Genomic DNA, 26,084 nt, shown 5'->3' on the forward strand with positions numbered 1-26,084 from the left:
TTTAGCACGTACCTGGTCTCCACTGCGAACTTTTATTGTTGCGGTTATGCATTCGTTTCATCATTTTTATCTCCCCGCCGCCCCCACCCTCTCTCTCTCTCCCTCTATCTCCTTCCCTCTCCTTCTCTCTCTCTCTCTCTCTCTCTCCGTTTTCACCTTGTACGGGGTATGACTTGTGGAGGTGCGGTACACACTTATCGAGCAAGGGAATGTCTCGTGTACAATCACTGTACGGCTCTCAGACCCTTCAACATAGCGATGCACTTGTTCGTGTGTTTTCAGCGAGCAGGTGGGCGGAGCTTAACAACGCGTTACGGCTGTTGGGCACATGTTGACTACGGCACGTGCTATCTTGACCGAGTAATCACTGCCTACCCCATGCCGTGGTGCGCTGCTTGCGTGTTCGCTCCAGCTCCAAGTCTGGCAGCCTGCCGCTACGTCACCCACGCGACTGTCCAATAAGTGCGCCTGAATGGAAAACCTTCCGACCAATCAGCGAGCGGGATCCGGGGCGAGGCGGTGACTTCTTTCAAAACTGACTCGCGAGTGTATACACGGGAGTGGGGCCAAGCTATTGTGTTGTGTTGCGGAATGTCAGATCGAAGCTTTACAGACGACCGCATGCATAGGTTGGATTGTGGGAAAAATGTAAAATTGTGATTCACACGACAGCGAAAGACGCGAGTCGGCGACTTATCAAGCACACGACCTCATCAAATTCCATCAGATACGATCGCACATTCAATCACAGTGCACGCACGTTCCGTTGCTCTCGCGAAAAGAACTCCGTCACTAACTTGTGGATTTCTACATACCCGTACACTGCACTATCTAACCCACTTGTGGACTTAGGAATATTTTCTCTCAGGATTGGCAGCAAGTGATTTTTGTTTTACATTCTCAGTATTTTGAATGCCTCTTCGTGAAGTTTATTTCTCCAAAATGCCTGTGGATACTAAACCAAAAATACACGAGGGATCGGGACGAAAGGTAAATATTTCTTCTCATCTTCTGATTCTCACTTCACGATTCTGTAAAGGAGATTTCATAGAAGCTTTAACAATTTTGTCCGTCAGTTTGAGTTGTCATATATATTTTGTTCTTCAGATATTTATTTTAAATTCCGATGCTAAATTCTCATCATATCCTATTGCGAGATCAGATTCATCATGTCATTCTTGTAGTGTAAATAACTTGTCAAAGTTAAAAGTGTTGCATTTCTTCATTTTTGTTTTAATTTGTGAAGCTAAATTCTTCCTGTCATTTCTTTATTACAGTCGTCCAAGCCTCAGATGGAAAAGAGAAGACGAGCGAGGATTAACGATAGTTTAGGACAGCTCAAGGCTCTTATCTTAGAAGCAACTAACAAAGATGTAAGTATTAAAAAAAAAAAGATTGTCTACTTCCGAGTTCTGTATATCATTTAGTTCCAAATGTTTTCAACTTGGTATTTAATTACAGTACCTTGGGTAAAGGCTTCAACCTTCCTGTTTTCTGTTAGAGCATTATTTTTCTAGTTTGCCAAATTCGCAAGGCTTTACCAACTCTCATATTTTTGTTTATGTGTTCCTCTTCTTCAATTTTAAACATCCTCCCATCCTCGCGCTCGTAATGCTGTGAATAAATATGTGATCTGGTCATGTAATTTTAATTTCCATTTACATTGATTGTGTCTATCCGTGTGTATCAAAGGCAATTCCCGTGGTAAAGGGCCAAGGGGGTCTATTTTATGACTCTTAACTTGACTTCTGTATTGCAATAGTTTTGAAACGCGCTCACCAGCAATTATCATTGATAGTGTCGCAATTGTACAGTGACCGAACGGTTGCCATGCAAATAGCGTCGCGATCAGTGGCTCCTCGCTCGTGCAGTGCTTGTGCTGTATACTGTAGGTTTCACTTGATCAGGATTTTCAGTATAATAACGATTAACGCTCATCTTCGGTTGGGAGAAAGGCAATGCTGTGGCTTATTTCGTTAGTGGTTATTCAATTATTTTTTAGCAGTTCATTCATGAATAATAATGTGGTAAAATGCTTGGATGTTTTAACTTTTAGGACTTGTCTTATTTTGAAGGTAAATTTCATTTAGCTACACACTTTTCCACATACCGGGGTTATATATTTCAGATGTACTTTGTTATGCCATGACTGTAAATTTATAGGACATTGAACATGCGACTTTTGTACTTGTTACACTATTCGATATGAGGTTGTATTTATTAGCACGGTGACACGTGTGTGGATCTCTAAAACGCGCCAAAATCTAGTTGTCCGATCATTGATTTACTCTCAAAGTCTCGATCCTAAAGAGTGTATTTACTGAGTAGCTTAATTGCTTTAATTCATTGCTTTAATCCACTGACTCGGTGTTTGATTTTCCTACGTATACAAAGACAGCGCGCCAAATTTATTGAGAAAACCCGCGCCCCTTCCCGTGTCTCATGACGGTCGATCGATGGCATCAAGAAAAGGGGGCAAGAGCTCATGATGATATTTGAAACTCGTGAGACTCGCCTCCAAAGTTTGCCTCCCGCTGTAAATCACCGCTCCGAACATGCGTGTCATCTCACAACCTTTGAATGTTTATATCTGCTAAATTAACCACATGGCAGTGGACACCAATATTTCCATTTAGAAAGAAAAAAATTGAGGCATACCTGTCATTCTCGTTTCTCCGAACATCATGACTTGATGGTTCTGCTTCTCGAAATTACGGTAGGGTTGCAGAAAGGATTTGTCTCGTATTGTTGAGGTTATTCACAGGAAAACCAATTATTCTTTTCTTTCCATTACAAAAAGTAGACAAAAGGTGTCTTTTCAATCTCACTTCGGTGGGCCGGTCTTTAACTCAGCGGTATAATCCTTTTTGGTTTTCTTGCCCATCTCGCTGCACTCAGCTCACGCGACTTGTGTATTCAAGCCACACGACCCATTCTAAATCCTGCGCGCTGATTGGATAAATGCTATCAATCTCTTGCGTATGGCGCTAAATTCAATTTGCGATGGAATGCCTTTGACACACATGCACACACACTTTCACCCTCGCACAAAGAATCTTTGTCTATGTGACGTCACCTAATAAGGAAGAAGACTCACTTTTTGTGTTGCCATTGCTTGGCGCGGTTTTTGAAGCCAGTTCTTGACGAAGTTTTTTCTTTGTTTCATTTATACAGAGCTCAAGACATTCCAAGTTGGAGAAAGCAGATATCTTGGAGATGACTGTCAAACATCTCAGGAACATCCAAAGGAACCAACTTACAGGTAAGAATCAATGATAATTCCTATCCCCGAAATACCAGTTTAAGAATAAATACAGCATCTGATAAATATCAGAAAATTATACATAATCCACACTGAAATTTGATGCCCTTCCATTGCTATAATACACCAATCCTGAATTGGTAGTAGACATTTAATGTTACATCCATTAAGTACGCGAGTTTTCTCCTTTATTTTAGGAGGTACAAATTTAGTAACATTTTCATGTCGATTCAATAAAAGCTGCCTTGATTTACATAGAATTTCTCCTTTTAGTCCTTTTATTTAAAATGTAATCTCGATATTAATCTGTTGCTAATCGAAGATTCTTTCCTTTTATTCTATTTCCAGGTCCTCTTTCTTCCGACCCTAACATGGTTAGTCGATTCCGCCAGGGCTACAGTGAATGCGTCCACGAGGTTGCCCGATTCTTCACAAACATTGAGAACATTGGTGGTCCCGACATGCGACTATCCCTCATCAATCACCTAGCTAATACCTGTAACCCTCCAACCCCGTCGCCATCGTCCGCTTCATCGCAACCGTCACCACCGACGTCGCCTGTTTCCGTGTCACCCATTGCGCCACTGCATGCGGGACAACCAACGGTCATCTTCCCAAGCCCAGCCGCGACTCCTTCCCCAACAATGTCTACCGCTGTCAACACATCGCAGGTCACGCAGCCGATACGCGTTCAGATCTCGCAGGCGACCTCAACGGCGTTAAGTTCATCAAACGGCATCGTGACATCACCAGTTCAACAACAACAGTGTGTCCAGTCGAGAGTAGAGACTGTTAGTCCATGCAACACGAACAATGTCCCTGCAGGTCACACTCAGGTGCTATCGGGAATCCCACTTGGTTTTCCTGGATCTCTTCCCTCGGGCGGCGAGATCACCCTTGTCCTGCCTCCACAGGCACTCGCCGCCGGTGGGCAGCTACCAAGTCATTTCATTCCAGTCTACGCTCAGAGTGCTCCAATCCTCGCATCGCCAACCATGTCGCCAGCATCGCTAGGACCGGTCTCGGCAGAATCACCAAAGGCATATGCTCAAGTTCACATCCCTCCCCCACAAACTCAGGTGAACGCACCCCAGCAAGTCACCGCCGTCCAAACACCAACACTGGTAGCTTTACCTGCACCCGCTCCAGCTCCCATTGTGCGACCGACCAAAGTCGCTTTCCAAACTCTACCCCAACCCCTCACACCACCTAAGACCGTCCTTCACCAAGTACACGTGCAGCAATCAGGGGAACCAGTCTGGCGACCATGGAGCCACCGTCGCGAATAGAGACACAAAAACAGTTTGAAAAAGAAAGACACTTTTCTTTACTAAAAGTATTCATCAAAGTCGCAAAGAGCTTCCAGACTTATTCTTCCAGATGTTACAATGTATTCAGTTCTTCCAATAACGTTTACACGTGTATTACTGTATTCATATGCTTTTGTCAAACTAATATATTCCTGATGTTATAGTACTATTTTTTTTAATCATGTGTTGGTACTTGTTTACCAACAAAAGATGCAGAACAGCATCAACCAAACAGGGATCTTTAAATTGTGGACATGAGTCCCTGGAACAAATCACAAAGTATTTTTGTCATTTCATTTGCCAGATAATCACTACCGAAATCTGTATTCATATTCCAACCAAAAATAAAAATTACTTTGAAAAACATTTTATACTGAAGAAAATGGATACTAGTACATTCCAGCCTCCCGTGATTTTAAAGCCGCTTTATTTTTAATAGACAAAACCAGCTTATGTGCCTTTTGCTGTGACTCAAAATGTGATAAATAATGTGCTTTGCTATCATAACAAAAACGCATCGCCTGATTTTTTTTTCCCAGTAAATACATATATATATTTATCGATACATTACAAGACTGATGTGTTTGCAGTGAAAAACATATTTCCGCAAGTTTTAATTTTGTTGCTCAACTGAAGCTTTTCAAAGTGCCTGTCAAAAATGTTATGCAAGAATAAGTGTCGTTTTTTTTTTTCTCCAAGTACAGCTATGGACCAAATCCTTCGTATTTTTCTAGTTATATTGATTATGTTTCCAACTTTGTTGTTCTTGTTAAACTTGCTGTTTCAGAAGTTGTTTTTGTGAGTACTATATTTGTCGTTTTTCCTTTTCTACGTTTCGTTCTGGTCGAGGCGATACTTGTTGTGTATATTATAGAAATATAAGATATTTTTCATAAAATGAATTAAAACACAGAAAACATAAACAAATTTGTGTCAGTGTTATGTTTAAAGTACTTTGAAGATGTATGTCATGGTTGTGTGAGAATATGAGTTGTGTGTGATTGATTGTCATAAATTAGATAGTTCATTTTGGAAATAATAAGTAATAACGTGAGATTGTTTGAGCATGGACCTGGTGGTTCTTGGAGATAAAGGAATAGTGCGTTTGATTGTGGAAAGTGGGAATATTATTTTTTTTTAAAGTGAAACGTGTTGAAAGGAGTTGTGTGGTCGTCGTTGGTGATCTCTTAAAAAAGTGTTTCGTGTCGGAGAGAGATGCTGGGTTGACACTGATCACTGGTGTTCATTAATGATGAAAGTATCCTAGAATGTAAGAAGCGTGAAGGTGTATGAATGATATCGCAATAAGGTGCTTGTTTGCATCTGGTGTTCCTGATTGGTGTGAATGTGCCTGTGTAATGTCAGTAAGATGTGCTTGTTTGCTTCTGGTGTTAACGACCGGTGTAGACGTACACCATTGCGATGGGTGTTTGATTGGCGTCAGTGTAATCTGATGAGCGAGACAGAGGCGCAGCGTGGATCCAGTGGTCACTGGTGCTATGTCGGGAATAGGGGCACCAGTCCATCATGATGAATAAAATTCGATAGTACAAAGCCATCGGGTGGGGAGGGTATGAAAAAGGGTCAAAAACTCGAACCATACTTTGCTTCAGCCTCCACCCCCCCCCCCCAAAAAAAAAATCCTTCTCTATCCCTCTCTCTCTCTCTCTCTCTCTCTCTTTCTCTTTCTCTTTCTCCCCTATCAATTCGATTGAGGACGCGTTTCCCTACTCGCAGCCAACACGAGGTGGAGTTGTGTACCGGTATATGATGAAAAGAAATTTTGCCCGTGGTATTAAAGGTGCATGTGCTGTCGAATGAGGGCGCAATCACATCCATACAGTGAGAATGGATGGTCAGAGCAGCAGGTCCATGGTCACAGCCAAAATAAAACAGTTTGGCCAACGCGGTTCTTGTCTTGCTATACACAATATGGCGAATGTTGCTTTGTTGGGCAAATATAAAACAAAAGAAAATGCGCCAAACTCTGAGCTCACAAAATTGGGTGGATGTTTCTCGTTAAATATGTCTACATGTATTGGCAAATTCAAATGTGAAATGTAACTTTCCATTCACTACAGAGATTCAAACCAGACGAAAAATGGATTATATATATTATATTCCTTCTTTACTTCATGTCCAAACAAAATAAAGGAAGATTGCAAAGAAACCACGCACAAAAAGCGAGGGGTGATAACCTTGACGCGAATTTATTTGGCTAGATCTAAAAACAGACAATCATCGATAAATTGGAACATGAATCATATTCTGGAAGGACCGTATTCCCATTTGTGATATCATGGAATCCCCCCTCTCGCTCCCCAGAGCGTATGATAACGGCAATTCAAATAAAAGACTTGAATACAATTGTCATACTTGCTTGTCAAATCAGGCCTTGTCATAACATGGAAACTATTGAGTGACACAAATCAGTCAATGTGATTGGCAAAGGAACTCTCAGAGGAGTGCGTGATTATCAAGTTCAACAAGAAAAAGAGGAAAATGGAGCAGAAAATGAGGTAAACCGCATGGTTGGTATAACAGGTTGACTATAAGACAGTGCTCATTTTCCTGAACAACGGGAGGTTCGGTATACGCTATCCTGAGAGCGTGCGTAATTGCCCCAAATCGATGATTCTTTCTCAGTAGGAGTAAAAGTTAAAATGGATTGTTTACTAACAAACCACTCCCCTTTTAGTCCGCTTTAGTCGTGTCAAGGTCCAGAACAATGCAAGTGTAACCTTTGACATTGAGGTGAAACAAAACAAAAGCTGTCACGCACGTCAATTATCCAGTTACAACATTCTTCTTCCCGATGTTCCGATTAATACTTTCTTTCTATTTAAAGGTAAAGACCAGTTTTGGAAGCCCCCCCCCCCCTTCTCAAATAATGAAATGGAAGCTCTTATTACCAATCATGTGAAAGAATATGTTTTGACTAATACGTGATCATACAAATTTTGCAGAGAAACCGCCTACTAATTGATATATTTGGTAAATTATTATATCTATTTGGACATGATAGATAAAACTCACGTGTCGCACACGTGTGGGGGTAGTCCAATATACATCTTTATGTGTACAGGGCTTGTAACTTTATCAAGACTGGGCCAAATTTCTTATCATTTTGATGATTCCAGAACCTTGCAGTACACACCAATACATATGCTAGATGATCAACCTTTTCTGATCGATTCCACAACGTTTCTTTCACAATGCAATCGCATGACCAGAACTGGTCTTTGTCTTTAATTGTTTATGTATAAATTTTCATCGAAGTTCACATGGATAGGATTGTTTTTATTATGTTATCTTATCTTATCTTAAATATCTTGTCAAGTTATGTTATCTTGAAAAGGGAAGAAATACAATAACGTTCATTATGTAAACAATCTTTTGTAAAATTTTCCTGTATTTCTCCGGGAGTTCTTCTACAATTCTCTTATACTTTTATGTATATTTTAAGAAGTCCTTTAATTTATTATGAAGAGACCGGTAGACGAAAGATATCTAACATTGTGAGCTGGAATAGACTTGGTGGCGGTCAACTGTTGGCGTACAAGTCGTAACTTTGCTAGCCTTTTTTATTGGGTGTGTGTGTGGGGGGGGGGGACTGACGTCGATTGCCCGAATATCAGCCCTTCACTTTCCTTATCGTCCATAGCCAGTGATAGCATTCATGAAACTGAAAGAAGTTTTGGAGCGCGTATGTTCATCTAGCTCTTGTCAATCTTGCGAGGGGCCAATATCATAGAGAAATTGCAAAGTTTTATTTTCCTTCCAGATATTCAAATGCTGCACCGTTTGCAAACAATTCCTGCCAGACTGTAATTTTTTTTTGTGATCTGAATATGACATTGAACTTTGAAATGAAAATGTGGCTTGACCGAGTGTGACCAATGGATGAAGTACAGGCACCTGGCTAAACATGGGGTCGTGCGACCTCGCCGGTTTCAAACGTTTGCACAGCTCTCCAAGATTTAAAAGAAATGCATCCAAAACCCTGGGACAAATGCACTGAGACAAAAAGTGTAATAATCTCATCTGAAAACTGTGTCATGGATAATGGCAGGCATGTCCATTTTAAGCCGAACCTGCCCGTTCTCACGTTGGGATGTGTTTGCTTTACTTAGCGGCATTTCTCCCTGGACATGGTCAGATTGGCCGGAGCGATGGCGGCGGTCAAGCCGTCTAGTCGTCGTCGGCTTGTGTTTGTACTAGAACACGCGCGTGCGTAGCAGACTGTTGGTAGCACGTGCTTTGAAACGGTCAGTTGTCCGTTAGTTCGCCCTTGCCTCAGGCCATTGACCGTTTTCCATCTTTCAAATACTTTTTTGTTTAATTGTACATGATTATGAAATTAATATTGGAAAGGAAGTAAGAACAATTTGCTGTTGCCCTTTTCTGATGCATGATTATGAAAATTGATATTGAGAATGAAAATATTTGGCGAATAAACTATTCGCACTTTCCGAGTGACCATTGGCGCTGAGAACGGAGATAAGTTTACCTTATCCTGTGATGAATAAAGTACCATGCCCTAATAACTGACCACAAAATGGCCTGGGTGTATTCAGATTATCGAATTGTGGTCCGAATATTAATTTCTTTTTTCTCCCGCTTTTGTCGTGTATTACAAATTGCCCGATTCTTCTGTCTCGTATCCGATTTCTTTTCTGTCTTGAAAATGTGTCTCCCCCACCTTTTTTCTTATACACCAATCAGCCACACTGGAGGGTACTTTTTTGAAAATGTGGCATGGCTCTAAAAGGGATTGGGTATCTTTGCCTCATATTCTTAAAAAATTCCTGGATTGAGCTCATGATGCAACCTTAATTATAAACCTTTAGGTCAGTCAGGAATCCCATGAAGTTTACAAGCCGATCACCTGTCTGCTTATCAAGATATTCATGATTGGAATTAGAATTTTCAAAACCGTTTTCCCAATGTTTTCTATAACCCTACAGTCGATTGGGGAAAATGAGTATGGTAAAAACCGGTCACTCAAAGAATTTTACTTTTTTTAAGGCACTTCATGATCTTTTGAAGGGGCATTTTTTTTAAGGGCTTCAATATTACACCATATCACAGACACTGATAACACGTAGGGTCATGCATTTCAGATTTATCATTGTTAAACGATGCCTTTAAAGTAACTGAACTGGTTGAAATAGCTGTAGCATGCAACAAGAAATAAACCCTCAGCTGAAAGTTATAAGGAAAGCGATCAACACTAGAAAAGAAAAAATTTCATTCATTCCGCGGTATATGAATCATGCTAAAATGACAAAATTTGCCGTATATAGGCCTACCCTGTAATTAGCCATCCACATTATGTTGCTTCTCTTCACATTTTGCGCTGACAAGCCTATTTTCATTAGATATTGAGAGTTCCTCTTCGTTTTAATGAAGTTTTGATGTAAACAGACCCCCCCCCCCTTTCGTGCTTTCACTCACTCTCTCTGTAACTCTATTTCTATATCTATCTTTCTATCTAGTATTCAACCCTTCACCCTTTCTCTGTCATTCTTTCTCTCTGTCTCTCCCTCTTCTTCTACATCATCCACTCATTAATTCTCTCCGATATTCTTTCTTTTTCTACGTTTCTCTCCTTCTCCTCGTCAGTCTACACTTATTTATTCCTCTTTAGCCCACTCAGAACGGTAATACATCCATTTAAAACTTAATTAATTGATCACATTGCAAGGAATATTTCATGCGCTAAGTTTCTGGTAATTTGGATCACATTCCGCATTCCAAATCACATGCACAAAGCAACCCCTTTGACTTCTATTCAAAAGGCCCCCATCGTATTATCTTTTCACCCTTCATGGGCCCCCACGCCACGCGAATCACCCCATCGTTATAATGGCTGGGCATTCGAATTACGGAATGCATTATGCAGGTGCATTGCACCTGTTTTCCCATCCGAACTTGGCGCGTGCCGACGCTATGAATAGAGAGCTCTGATTGGTCAACAGCACGCGTTGGCTCAAATTTGATTGGACAGCGAGGGCGAGCCCCCTAATAAGACACTCTGATTGGTTACTTCAATATTTTGGACGCGTGTGTAAGCTAGAGTAGAGTGGTTTTGATTTAAAAACGTATCGCTAATCCAAAAACTGCCGTTTTCGTGAATTTCTTTGTTACTTCATTGGAACGCTGATTTTTGTTTAGGTGCATTGCAATGTTTAAAATAGCGATGCATAAAGCTCCATTTTCCTCCTTCCCCAACCCTATCTCTCTCTCTCTCTCTCTCTCTCTCTCTCTTCTTTTGTCTTATGTTGCTGTTATATTTGTATTTTCGATCCACTCGATTTTTAAATAATTTGTGTCAGTGTGCTAGGTGTCTTTATTTTAACACGCACGAAGTTGGCCCTACTTCCATCTTGCAATATTCGCATACCCTTGAAATTCATGAGGACATTTAATTTAAATTGCATTGTAAACTGATTTGAAGATAATTCGTCAAGGGCCGCCTGAAAATTCAATTTAGCTTTGTATCTGTGATGATTTATATCTCTCCACCTCTGTGTCAATTTTACCGAAGAATATAATTTAAGATGATATTAATCATCATGTTAGCTTATTCGAACTTTTTACAAGAAAACCGCAATACATCCTAATACAAACAACACACAACAGCGTTATTACATTCAGTTCCAATTCATTAGTTTTATTTTCATTATCATCAGTATTCTGATCACCTACTTCGTGTTATGTATTACACCAATTCCTGAAATGACTTGCGGTTCTTTACTGTGATTTATTAAAATGATTCATATTTTAAAAGAAAACAAATTAGCTTCCCACGGTTTCACCGTGGAGGTGAGCACCACTCTTTCTCTCTCGCTCTCTCTCTCTCTCTCTCTCTCTTTCTCTCTCTTTCTCTCTCTCTCTCTTTCTCTCTCTCCCCCTCTTTCTCTCTGTCCCAACTTCTTCCATATTCACCTTTTCTCCTGATTCGGGTTCGAATACTCTCTCTCTGCCTCTTTTTTGTCTCTGCCTCCCCCAGTCTCACCCCCCCCCCCCCCCCCTCTCTCTCTCTCTCTCTCTTTATCTCTATCTCTATCTCTCTCCCTCCCCTCTCTCTCTCTCTCTCTCCCCTTCCCGTCTCTCTTTGTGTGTCTCTCTCTCCCTCTCTCTCCCTCTCTCTCTCTCTCTCTCTCTCTCTCTCTCTCTTTTATGACTTCCTTCTCCTTTTCTTCTGGGATACTCTCGGATGCTTTTCTTCAATTGTCCTTAAACAGCATGAGAACCATTCGCATTCCGGTACCGTCCGTCCCCCATTCACAGCCTTTTGTTTGTTAAACAGGACAATCGTTTCACGCGCAATATTCAGTAAAGACAGGATATTCATGTCAAAAACTTCGCTGTGACAATAATATTCCATGTGGAGTTTTTGACAATCCTTGAAGCGTTGAATTGTCATTCATTACTGAACAAATATGACTGATCTTTGACTGAAGACAAAGAACAGATAAACTATGTGGTTTACTGAGTCAACATATTGCTTCCGAAGCTTGCCATCTTCACCTCAATATTTCTTGTTCATTTTTGTTGCAGTTGTTTGAGCTTCACTATTGCAATGGGGGAAAAAAAAGAAGGAAGTTATTGAATTTCAGAATTTTTCTTCAAAATACATGTATTTAATATTATCAACAAATCACGTGACGTAATGTAATTTCTTCCTCGAATTGCCGCTGAATCTAAACCGCCCAGAATCTGGGTCCTATGTCTACCTCAGGCTCAGGTATTCTAATAATTTTTGAACAACTTTTTTTTGTGGATGAGGCCCATGAGAGCGATATCCTGCGGTATAGACAGACTGACAGACAGACCGCATGACCGACAGGCGACAGCCCGTGAGAAATATAAAAGTTCTAACAACCTTTCTGACAAGCTGTCTGAGGATTTACGAAGCCGACATAGTAGTTCTCATGGGCCGTCGGGTTATTGAGATGTCGCATTTGTATCACATGATGACGGCCCTTTTAAGCTATGATAATAATAATAATAACGTTTTATTTACCCAGGGTAGCCACTTCAGCTATGAAACTGCTCTTCCAGCATAGCATAATTTGTTAATACCCTTCTGCAATCTAATATGTTGAGCGCCTAGCTAGGAGGCAGAAGGTCCCATTGTTACAAGTCTTTGGTATGACTCGGTCGGGCTTCGAACCCATGACCACTGAGCCACCATGCCCGGTAATTCCTTCAATTTACATTCTTTGAGTGACTCTCTATGATCTTTAAATTTCGAGTTTCTGAAAACAAAAATTGCGACCAAATTAAATATTAAACACCAAGTGGCGGTGACGTGCTATACGTCTATTCAAGGGTTGAGGGTTCGAATCCTAGCCCGGCTCTGGCACTTCATCATTCCCCACCCAGATGTAAAATGGCGCCTGGTAAGTAGAACGGCATTGGTGCTGATGAGGCTTCCCAGTGTAAACAAAATTAGTATGAGTAGTAGTATATTAGTAACTTTAAATTCTATATGCATGGGTTACTTTTTTGCCTTTTATTTCCTCTTCCACAGGGTTCCTTTATTAAATAGCATCAATCACATATACATGTACAAGAAGAGATATATACATGCAGATTTTCTACCAAAAAAAGAACATACATTATAGATATTACTTACAAATTGCAGTTTATTTTTTTTTAATATCACTGATTTTATTGGCAATTTTTTTTTAAAGAAGTTAACAGCATTATGTAATCGATTTGCACATTTTTCCAAGTACGCTAACCCAGATCCCAAAATGAGGGGGGGGGGGTATCTTAAAACAGGTATGCTTACATCGATAACATGGGCTTACAAGCCGTTTGATATAGGTGTTATCTTCAGATAAATGCCCTCGTCTCCTTACTCGGTTTGTTTGGTTTTCCCACAGAGAATGCATTTTAAACAGATAATGAAGGCTCTTCTGCCCAAGCGACGCCTTTAAATTCGGCACCTTTTTTGTAACCTTGTGCAGTGATCTCTACTCACGCAATAATCTGCGCTTCAATTCTTCTCTTTATCTGTTTAATATGTCTCCTCTTCCCTTGACGAATTTCAAGCTAAAGATTTTGTCTAGATTTACTTTTGATCGTGACCACAATCATAATCTATTCTATTTGATAAAGGCCTTTCATCGGAGGTGTTTTGGGTTTTAAAGCTTTATTAATTCTAATAAAACTTTACGCTGATTCCAAAAACTGATCTAAAATGTTGGTCTCTTCCCTATCTTAATGTGTGTGGGTGTGTGTGTTCTCTCTCACTCTCTATCTCTCTCTCTCTCTCTCTCTCTCTCTGGTTCCCCCTCTCAGGAGCTCACCACCATGATGTTTCTTCCTTTCTTCCTCTCATCCTCTATCTCTCTTATTCTCTTTTCTTCCATATATCACTCTGACCGTCCAGGCGCCATTTGTACTTTTGGGGCCAATCTTTTTAGGCCTATCGTTTTGCCTATCTATCTCCTCTATCCTAAATGCTACAGACTTCTAACACATTGCTCTAGATAGTTCCAAGAGATGCTCTTTCGTTTGCCACGTAGAAACATGGGCGTTAAATCATGCATATCGTTCTAATACATTTACAGTTCTAGTCTCTCTTTATATCATTCATCTCTGCCTCTTTATCTCTCATTCTCCTTTTTTCTCTCTCTCTCTCTCCATCTCTCTGTCCTATCTCTCCATCTCTCTCTCTCTCTCTCTCTCTCTCTCTTTCTATCTCCCCTTTCTCTCTTCACCTCATCCCCGCTCTGCTCAAGATGTGAGAGAGAGGAACCCCCAAAATGAGACTCTGATTGGCCACCATGCTTTGAATTGATCCAAGTGTGTTAGATTATGAAGGTCAAAGCGACAATAGGAGAACGATCTTCCCACGATTCCCACAAACGCATCACAAATCTCACCGATAAATAATTTTATTATCTGATATTGTATATTTTATCCATTACACCTGCTGTTACCTTTATGACAAACTCACTGGGGATTTGATGTCTGACGATTTCGGATAGAGCCCTATATCCCCCAATTTCTGTCCGTCTTCCTCTTTCCATCTCTCTCTCTCTTTCTCTCTCTCTCTCTCTCTCTCTCTCTCTCTCTCTCTCTCTCGTCCTTCTCTTCCTATAATATGTCTTAAACACGAAAATGCCCTTGTACATGTCCCTCTATGCAGTAATTAGAATTGTAGAAATATTTTGTTATACACCTATATTTTGAATTGGCCTACATATTGTATACCTTCATTTTATTCGCGATCATCAAGATATTATTTATCAATTTCATTTTTGTCTTTCCAATTTCACATTTCCGTTTTGATATCCTCCTCCTCCTCCTTCATTATACAGGGTTTGGCTTTCACGTAGCCAGCAAAAGGTGAAGCCGACGACGAGCTCCCAAACGGGGTCCATATATACCGGCGGACCACTAGAAATAGAATGACGTTGTCGAACTCGTGGACCATCACACAACTTTCGGGAGGGGGCGGTAGGCGAGACCAACAGCCTACTAGACGGTACTTTTTAGCTTCTCTTGTTTATTTCTTGTTTTATCGGATCGTTTAACAATGTTAAATCTGAGATACACAGCCCTACGTTTTATCAGTGTCAGTGATATGGTGTAATATTGAAGCCCTAAAAAAATTCGCGCTTCAAAATGATCAAGAAGTGCCTCAAAAAAGTAAAAAATCTCTGCTTTATTCTCATTTAACTTTGTTTTGCAGTCTTGCGGGCCGTCGTCGGTTTTTGAGCAGTCGGTCTTGTTGATCGTCGGTATAGCGACCCTTTTAAAAATATCGGTCGGTCTACAGAGATTATATATTCCGCGTAAATGCCGATGGGTTAAGGCGTCATGGCATATATACACAATGTGTTATATACGTGTTTTTTTTGTTAACATGAATGTGGCACATGTGATATGCACAGTTCAAATACTCATATGGTTGTTGTTGAGGGGTTCATTATCCTGCCATGACATTTATCTTTTTTTTAGATTTAAACATAATGCTATTCTCTATAGGCGATAAGGTTTAAAAACTGGGGAAATTGTGTTTTGTTAGAAAGCATTGAATGCTAGCTTGTTTACGAATATCATTCCTTATTAAATATTAACCCAGAAAAAAAAGGATTCACGTCCTGGCCCTCATAAATCTTTTCTTGAAATATTATTATTATTCTGTGATTTATTCTGAGTCAAATCTCCGTGAAATATTCCTTTTATGGATCCCCAAAATAAATCGACCACAGAAACACCCGACGTGCCCACATTGTTTTCTTGTCTGCACCACAGTAAAACGGTAAATAACATCATGTCTTAGGTATTCAACGTGTTGGAAAATGTTCATCGTGTTAGACTGCATAACAGGAGTTTTAATCCCGACTTTTTCCTGATTTTCATTTTCCAAAAAGTAGATCTTGTACGTTCCATTTCTTCTTTCACCACCTCTATTATTATGACGTTTTTCCTTGTTATTAGAAATGCAATTTCTTTCATCAACGGCTTGTTTTTTCGTGAAACAGGATCATCCATCTTCGTCTCACTTTTCCCCCTATCGAATCATTTTGTTGTTCATCGATAAGCCGATTGCAGAGACTTTCGAAAAATCGACCTCGGGGCTGGTTCAATAGTCTTACCCATCACCTTTTTGAAAAGTGCAAAAACTACAATGACGTAATCCAAACTTGATTTCCAAAGAGATAATAGGATTGGCCCCCTGTAAAGGCTTTAATTGCCCTTAACTCAAGGAAGTTAAGTCGATTGATTTCTTTAAAATCTTTGCGATTAAGTGATTAACTGCTCCTAACCCATCCTCTTACTCCTTGTTGTTCTTCCAATTTCCCTCCTCACCACCTTACTCTCAATATTGTATCCTTTTGTCTACCTCTTTTTAGTCTTCATCGTTTAATATCATCTATCTGCGCAGGTGTGTAACTCTTCAGTCTTACCTCTGCCATCGACATTTTCCTCTGCATCATATTTCTGATTGTTCCATTTCTAATCAATCTTATTTCATTTTGCTGTTCCGTCTTCATAAGTTTTTTCAACCACTTCCCTTTTCCATCCTCTTCTGTCAACTTGAAAGAGAAACAAATCATAGTTCGACGTTGTTTACTTGTAAATTGCGTGGCGTCGCTTTTTTAACGGAAAACTATAGGCAAAACCATCTTTCTATACAGAGAGTTTCAGTTGGTGCAAAATGGCGCCTTATTCTGTGTTTTGTCCTTGCCCAACAAAGCAGCAGTATTCTCCAAATTGTGCCTAACTCGAACTTTCCTGATGGCACTGGCCACAATGGCGCTCACTCGACCTTATAATACATGCATATGATAAGTTTGCAATTTCAGAAATACACGCGTGCAACTCCTGGACGATGAGTCTATCCAACATGACTTCGAGAGCGTGGGAAAGACGTGAACTCTTGCGTAAAACATAGTCCGATTGTATTTCTCGGTTTCATTTCATTATTTAGTCCCTTTTGCCCTCAAACCACAGGGAAGAAAATGTTTCATCATCGAACGACTCCTCATCGACCACGCGTAAACAACGGAGTATCATTACTCATATCAGTGCGCATGCGCTTCATATTTTTCACGGGCCTATCATTTTTTTTTCTTTATGAGGCATAATAGGCAGATCCCAAAAGACAAAATGGCCGACGCCCCCTCCCCCCCCCCCCTCTTTAAATTTGTCAATCACTGAACACACTTCTCAGGGATCATGAACTCTCACGATTTGCGAAGAGAGATATAAACAAAAGGCCAACCCCCCCCCCCCCCCCCCACCCATCTTTTTTAAAATATTATTTTTAATGATCTTTCATCGAAAATAACGAAATCTTGGATTCATTTTGTGAACAGAAGTTCTAATAACTTCCAACTAGGAGAATAAGTTTGGTTGTTGTTTTAGTATTTGCCTTTGGTTTTTACCCTCTCTAAATAAAAGTTAGCCTCGTTATTACTTGAGTACTAACTAGTAATTTATTCCATAATACTTTACATACTTTCGCACCTGTCATTTAATTCTAACCATGGGGATTCCTAACCGTGTTTATTGTTGCTATTATATTTTTTCACTCAACAAATATGATTGGTTATTCATAAACTTCTTTCAAACGATTTTTTCCTATTATTTTTTTCTCCATTAAAAGCCTTATTATTTTGTATTTGATTGATGTAATGAAAAGAATCCCATTGGTTAGAATTGGAAAAAACGGCTTTGCTTATTCGATTGTTTCTTTTTTATCTTGTATAAATATGTCAAATGAATAAATATTTTAAAAAATGAGAGACTGAGTTATTATTATTTTGGATGATGATCTGTTCAAATGGAATGCGGGTACTGACCCGGATTCCATCACCACGGGTAGTCTACTATCATGAGGTGTCAATCATAATTCATTGAAAGTTGTGAACGAGGTGGAGAGGGAGGGGTTGCCCTGGTATTAATTCAGAGGTGGGATTGGAGAGAGAGAGAGAGAGAGAGAGAGAGAGACCGGACGGCAGAAGACAAAAGGGAGAGGGGAGAGAGAAAGAGAGAAGTGGAATATACACTGCTGGTCATAATGGTCGAATAATTATTTTTACCCCAATTTATTGAATGATTTTGACAATGATTTATTTATTATTCCTAATAGATATACATAATAGTATATATTCTCAGATTTTATTGAATGACAATTGGGGAGTGTTTGTTTTGCGTGACTGCTAAAGCATGTGTGTGCTACTATGCTAATCAACTAGGGGACCTACGTCCTTAAGTCATAACTGACAGTAATGGGGATTAATGCCTCATAAAAGGGCACTTATATAGCACATCGACAAGGTTTTGATCCTGGGGGCTCACAGTAACGAGGCCATTGCTTAGCCAATGATTCATGACTGTACGCAGCGGGCGCTAGGGTACGTCGACGCCCCACCAAAACAAAAACACAAAGAAAATGCAACAAATTTTCAATAATTCATTGCATGTTCCCCCAGTCCCTAACAGGAAAAATTCCTCTGTAGGGCCATGCACTATGGTTCAAGGCATGCCCACATAGAAGTTTTTGTTTATGTTGGGGGTCGGGGCAAAATGCAATGAATTATTGAAAAATTGTTGCATTTTCTTTGTTTTTTGTTTTTGTGGGGGCGTCGACGTACCATAGCGCCCGCTCTGTATCTCTGTAAATTTTACCTCCGACATTTTTACCTCTGACATTATTACCCCTGACATTTTTACCTCTAAGACTTTTTCCTCTGACATTTTTTCCTCTAACAGTTTAGATTTTTTTTAAATTCTCAAAGCATTAGACTCTACTGCTTATCTACAAAATGATGTGACCTAAGTATAGAAAGTCGATGAAGATTTCTTTTGTGTGTGTGTTATAGAATGAGATTTGTTGTAGATCCCATCTGAAGGTTAGATTCAGACACTGAATAGTTTTGACAGTTGCGTTTTGTTTGAAGCATTAAAACTTTTGCCAAAGAACGGCGTTGTTTTTGAAATATTTGGACAACCGACCGGGAAGAGGTGATCATTTTGTTTGATCCTTGATGTGATTCTGCAATTGGTAGCAACAAGGTATTTGTATCATTGTATCTTTGAATGTAAACCATGTATACCTAATAAATCCTCTGATGAGGCAAAGAAAAAACAAGGCCACCACTGTCTTAGAATCGGAAGGGGATTAGTTCCCCTCTAATTATATCCTTTCACACCAAATGATGCTAAATCCTTCTAAATGCCATCGGATGCCGAACTCGCCAAAGAGTTCGAAAGCTCAACATTGATGTCTCGTGTTACCATGTCACTTTTATTTAAGTCTTTTTATTTCCTTTTGCGATGATACCCCATTAATTATACGATGTCTTTAGGAATTTGTCGCCATGAAGGGGCGGTTCTCGAAGTGAAATCCTACAAAATGCGCTTTTATCGTCTCTGTTTGTGACCATCAGACTATCGTGGTTGCATTTCTGCGACTTTCTTTGGCTATTGTTGAAATCTGTTTGCATAACGAATACACTAAACATAGTCTTGCTAGTTTTAAATCATGATAGAGAAGTTTTTATTATTGTTGTTGTTGTTGTTGTTTCTTTTCTTCTTTACAACTTAACAAACTTACAAACCATGATGATGTATGAGCCTTCTATATGATGGGAAATAATATAAATTACTATTATAATAGCAATACGGAAAGTCGAGAGCCGTTTTCGGTCGAACTCAAGTTTCCGAACTTTCTGCATTTACAAAAATATACTCTTTAAGTTTGATTCTAATCAACGCGCCACTGAAAACAAAAAGCTAAATCGAGAATGAGGGAATGGATGAAGAGAGGGAGGATGGATTGCAGATCATTATGTTACATTTCAGAACATCAAAAGCCTTATAAAGTTACAATCCATTTGAAGTTAAAGGGGGCAAAATTGTTCCAAATGGTTAAAGGTGAAAAAAATTGCTCTGATAAAACGTAACCCACCTTGTAGAATAAATTTGGAGGTAGCATTTTTTAACGTCTGGTTTCGTTCTTAGCTTTCAATTTCTACAAAAGAGAATTTAAAAAAAAAATTTGATTACATCTGTAACTAAACATTCTAGACTTAACTTGAGTCTTTCCAGCCATGCTTTATTAAATCTCAAAGACCAAATCTAGGTGCCACGACGTCCGTTTCTTGTGATTAAAAGTGCATCCAAGAAAAGTAACTGACCTGTAACCATTCACTTTCATTTTCTACATGTATTGACTGAACGAAGTATATGAATAATAGCTTCACACGTTACCGATTGCTTTTCCTTTTACAGCAATCTGTAAAAACATTCAGGCAGAAACTTTCTTTATTTGAACAAGTTGTTTTTCTTCTCTCTGGTTTATGTTTTTCCCCAATCATTTCTTTTCACTCCTCACCACCTGAATGCAGACGAATTTTTGAGTTATCGATAATCGATGAAGAGCTACCGCCGTTCTTCTTGTCTTAATTGTGTTGTCGAAAATCGGTAGAAAAATAAAAGCGCGCGAACACGACGAATTATGTCGCGTGGCCGGGCCACAGTTAACTGTTTGGTTTTGTTTGCGTTTTTTTTTTCTTAACATGATGTGCAAAAGATACATTTTACTAGTTTGCGAATAGAATTATAAATTAGTTTGTAACGGAGACTATAGATTTACTCATGTTTTCCTCTGCGTGGCTTTTATTAATTCCGTTACTGATAAATGAAAACGTTCATAAGATATGATAATTTCATTCACAAATTGAAAACTAAAGAACTTTGTAATTAACAAGGCATTAATGAAAAAAGAAATAAATATGATTAGCCAATGATTATTTATATGAAGTTCAAGTGTAAAATAATGTAGGATATTTTGGAGATTCATAAATAGGTGATTCATCATACAAAAAACGTGCACCCATCTAAGGCTCGATTTGCAACTTTCGTCCTTGCAACTTTTTTATTGTGATTGACTGTCATGAAAGTGATACACAAACAATTTTCTTTCTGTGGATAACTATAATACTAAACAAATAACCACGTATCATGTTATTATTTCAGACAATTAATCTCCGTCGCATCATATATAATATGCGATTATATTTCTGAATTTTCCACCAAATCATGTACGCCAGATAATAGTGATACTTGTGTAAAAAAAAAACACTTAAAAATTAACGGTATCCGAACTATTTGTTTATAACTATGGATATGTCTAACTTTCCCCTAACATTTGAATATTGCTTTTATTTTCTTTCATTGTAGAACAAACTTGTGTAGAAAACTTTGAGAAAAGTTTACTTAGCATAAACACATTTAAATCAATCAAATTAAGTTAATAATGTTTCTTCAATTCAATCGATACATTTAGTAGGACGACTTTAATAGTTAATGAGTTTATCTTATTTTGATTTGTATGTAATGTCAGTAAGGTTGCCTATACTCAAAAATGTATGATTATGTTAAGAAAAACCTTTAGTAACGGCAGAAAACAACAAAAGAGAACAAAAAAACAATTGGAGTGAATATACGTTTAACTAAAGAATCCTATGAGAAAAAATAAGTAGAGAGTAGATTATTGAGTAGTTATATATTTAAAACCTTTACATCTTATGTTGTTTGTTTCGATGTTTACCTCCAGGCTATGAACGTGGTCCATTGTAAGTCCAAGACTTTATTTCCGTCGAAGTCTCTCAAGATTTTCTTTCGTCTTTTGTGCTACACGGATGGAATAATTGATTTCTGCTAAGCGTCTCTTCATTTTGTTGCTAGGTTTGCTCCTGTGGCGTGTCGTAGGGTAGACACATGGTGCTGTTATTGGTTCTTGCATAGAAAGTTGAGAGAAAACAAAATAAGAAGAGAATATCTAAGGGCTCTATTTTTCACCCAAAAGTGAGAAGCCAGGAGCTTATAGATTTCTCCCTCTTAGTTCTTATTGAAGAGGTTGAAAAGAAAAAGAATGGGCGAATCAAGAAATGTAAGGATGTGACTAACAGACCCCTCTTTCCATCTCCCTTTCATCATGATTATCAGTCTTCACTTTCACATTATTCAAATTTCGTCTCTTTCCATCTTTCCCTCTGTATTTCTACCTTTCAGCTTATATTTCTTTCTTTTTTCCCTTTCTATCCCTCTCTCTCTCTCTCTCTCTCTCTCTCCCTCTCCCTCGACAGCCTTATATCTACCCCCTTTCCACCCCCTTGAATTATCTCTTCCTCTATATTTCATCATGTTGTTCCGTCATATTCCAATTCTGTTTGTAAAACATATCATTCACAATTTGTCTCTTTCCTTCTTTCCCTCTGTATTACTATCTTTCAGCTTATGTTTCTTTCATTTCCCCTCTTTCTCTCTCCCTCTCTATCTAAAATCATCTATCTATCACCATCCATTTCCTTGAATTGTTTCTACCTGTATTTCATCTTGTTGTTCCGTCATATTCCAATTCGGTTTTTAAAAATTATTATTAGAATAAAAAGAAAACATATTGTGCAAAACGTATTAAACATGTTAAACAACTTATGCTACATTTAGCCTCCTTATGCTTCCAGGAAACAGCTTTCTATACACCTGTTCATACAATCTGCTTGGCTTATTCCTCCAGCAGTATGTTGGTGTTGAAATCATGAGCATTTCGTCAAGTTCGTATGTCGTAGATGCGTCACCAATGGCGTCATCATACCCTTGATAACCATGGATAAGATCGTCATGAACGGTGAATTATCACGATGACTGACAGCATGAACTTTTATAAATGTGGTCAATATGACGCGCTCATACAGAGGTTGATTACTTTAAGATAAAAGAAATCTATTTGAAATGTATACAGTATCTTATTATCAGGAGATGTATAGGTTAAGGAAATTAAGCATTCAGGCAAAACATTGTGACTTCAGTAAGTTAAAAGAAAAACTAATGTTCTAAATTGTTTTAGTTTTCTACGTTAATTTCTTTGTTTCTTCTTCTACCTTTACTTCTTCTTCTTCTTCCTCTTTTCCCTTTTTTTTTCCTTCTTCTTCTTATTTGTTTTCTTGTTCGTTTATTTTATTTTACTTTTTTACAATTTGATTTGATTTGATTTATTCATTTTCCACTCAAATATCCAAAATAAAAATCACATATATAAACCATACAGTACTACAATATATAATAGAACAAATGAATGATAAAAGTATCGATTAAAAGTATCTACGAAACAAAATTAGTTTACAGAGTACATCTTATAATTTGAGAATAAGACAACATATTTTATTTTGCTTGATTTAATTGAGAGGGAAAAACAGAGAACCTCAGAAAAGCTAGGCTTGTTGAGCGAGATGCCTGGTATAAATAAAGTACTTGTTTGTCTTTTCTACCTTGGCAGGTATATGGATTAACAAATAAGAAATGAAAATTGAAAATGAATGTGAAACGCCCGTTGCACACGTGATGCCAATCGCTGACTTGAGACTGCGTGAACAACAGTGGCGTTATAGCTTTGACGTACATTGTGGAAGAGGTATATGATTGTCGTATATCGTACGCAACGTGAATTTTCAAAATTGTCGATGAAAATATTTGCAATGAATTAAATTAGTAAATGAGTCTTAATCGGGTGTATGTGTAATGAGTTGAGTAGTAAACAATGAGGTAATTCGTGGAATGACGCCGACATTGAACATTGGGCATAAAAACCCTCAAAGGTCTTAACATGCTCTGTATGACGTATTTGTTTCGTCATCCAGCACCTTCAATCGAGTGAGCAGCAGTTAAAATGATTAATCTTTAAACCTATCCATGGAAAGATGACTGACAAAGATTACAACCAATTAATGACAATACAGGGTTTCATGTTAGTATTCAATTTTCTGAATTTTCTGCTTTCTTACAGCAAAAAAAGGTCAATTCTAAAAATATTTTATGATTGTGAAATACAAATAAACAATTCATCACATTGTAGTCATAAAGTATTCGATTTTTTTTGGGTCAAAAGGTGGTTAGCGGCCAAATAGCGGGAAACTAATTTTTTTTACATTTCTTTTTTATTCCTAGAAAATGATTCGGGGATCTCTCGCGCTCAAAGTGGGGATAGGTGATATAGGAGTACATATTTCTTCATTTTTGTTCTTTCTAGGGAATCTTGGGGAATTGATTTTAGAAACCCCGACGGCCTTCCCAGATTTGTTCAGTGAGGAGGATGGGAAGAACGTTTGGGGCTTTTTTTAAAGACATGCCCTCCCCTCCCCCTTTTTATTTTCTATTGATCTGTGATCTTTTCTCTACTGCCCCTCCCCCTTACAGCCTTTTTTTCTAGACAGGATGACATTTCGGCACCCATGATCATGCCTGTATCGTCTTCCGCCTTTCATGATCAATAACGTTCTAGTGTTGCGGACTACGCACAGGTATGCGCGCATTGTCGGTCCCCCTCCCTCGCTCCACCTGGTCCCCTCCTGATTTGTCCTCCCATGTCGTATCGTATTCGCAACACGCTGCGCTCCGGGTGGCTAAGAAAACCCTCCTCCTAATTCTCTCCTTCATCCTTCCCTCTCTTTCTCTCGTCGTTGTTTCCTTACAAATAAAACCCGAAACCTCTTCTCAATGCCATATCATGTTCATACACACAACAGGCTTCGAATATCATCCGATCATCAATGTATTTTGGAAGGAGTCAATAAGTTCAAAACAAGAGAGGAAAATTCCTGTATCGTGTTCAAACCCAGGTTCAAATCCCTTCAAGTGTCTCGTATTTCTTTCAAAAATGCAGTCTCACCCGACGCGTCGAAAAGCTAAGGTGAGCGAGATCATGTTCTTGTTTATCTGTAAACAGCATCACAAGCGATAGATGGGACCTAGGATCACTCAGATCATAAGAATTATCCATCGTCTATTTGTTAATTATTATTTTTGAATTAATAACAATAATAATTTCTCCTTATATAGCGCTTTTCATAAGAGATTTATATCAAAGCGCTTTACAATATTGATGCAAGTAAAACTAAATAGAGAAATGACAAGAGAACAAAAGCGAAATTGTCAAACATTAGATAGCAAGGTATAAGGTAACAATTTAAGAAATATATGTTGGATATACCTTTTATTAGATTGGTTTTTACTTTTGATCTAAACAAAGTAGGGCCTAATATCAGAGATGCAACGAATGGAGGGGTTGTTTCGGTAGCACTTTCCTCAATCACTTAGCATATGAGATGTGTTTCTGTATCAAAGATTGGGGTTAGGTACTTGTTGAGCCTCTGGGAAAGTTTAGGGTTAGGGTTATGGTTAGGGTTAGGGTTAAATCAAGACCCCTGTTTTAATAAAAAGCCCCTATCTGTGCCGCAGAAGAAAATGACGCTGCCGGGTAATAAGATACTACATGCATTGTCATGACTGTTTTTCCTTTTGATATTTGGCGCTTTTCTAAATGACGCGTTTATCCACGAATCGGGAGAGATTTCCGGAGAAGAAGCCAATTTAATTGAATATCTTTTTGTCCCCCATTTTACGCCGAATTCTCCTTTCATTTGGCAACTCTATCGACGCGACTATTCTTTCCGGAGAAGCGAGCGCGCGCGTAATATTAAACAAAGAGCGGCTCGTGAGCGGCACGCGCTTCACGCGTTTGATGGCAGACGACACACACGTGCGTGATAGCAGAAGACAAATACATGCATAGGATCAGAGCCGAAGGTGACCTTTTATTCTACTGTATAGCATCATACCATTGAACTTTCTTTTTATTTTATCATAGTCCACCAAGCAGCTGCGTCTCAATCAGGAACAATCATTGTGCAGTTGTTTAAAGAAACCGAGCTCTCCGGCCGGCCATCTTGTCTTCACTCACTGAAGAACGCCTCACCCTCGGCAAAGGTTTTATCGCGTGCTGTATCACATGGTATCGACGAAAAAAGAAGAAAAAACTCAAAATGATTTAGGAAACGAAAATAATACACATTTAGTTTAGGTTTAGAGCCATAATTTGGTCTCATAAATCTCTCACAAGAAAGAAAACAAAGTGTATGATACGGAGATGTTTCTGCCAGTACGTATAATCGTAGACACCCCTTCCCCCATAA

At 38.8% G+C, this 26,084-nt stretch overlaps 1 protein-coding gene across 1 annotated transcript; it reads left to right on the forward strand.

Annotated features, from left to right (window-relative positions):
• Positions 1 to 513: 513 nt before the first annotated feature.
• Hes (hairy and enhancer of split) lies at positions 514 to 5,499 on the forward strand. The gene is given in 4 exon segments (NM_001001768.2): positions 514 to 990; positions 1,278 to 1,373; positions 3,175 to 3,262; positions 3,611 to 5,499. Coding segments are annotated over 4 exon segments (1,203 nt in total). The 5' UTR covers positions 514 to 912; the 3' UTR covers positions 4,552 to 5,499.
• Positions 5,500 to 26,084: the final 20,585 nt, after the last annotated feature.

This window comes from Strongylocentrotus purpuratus, unplaced genomic scaffold, assembly GCF_000002235.5.
Source record: "Strongylocentrotus purpuratus isolate Spur 01 unplaced genomic scaffold, Spur_5.0 spur5_scaffold_16, whole genome shotgun sequence".
Classification (NCBI taxonomy): Eukaryota; Metazoa; Echinodermata; class Echinoidea; order Camarodonta; family Strongylocentrotidae; genus Strongylocentrotus; species Strongylocentrotus purpuratus.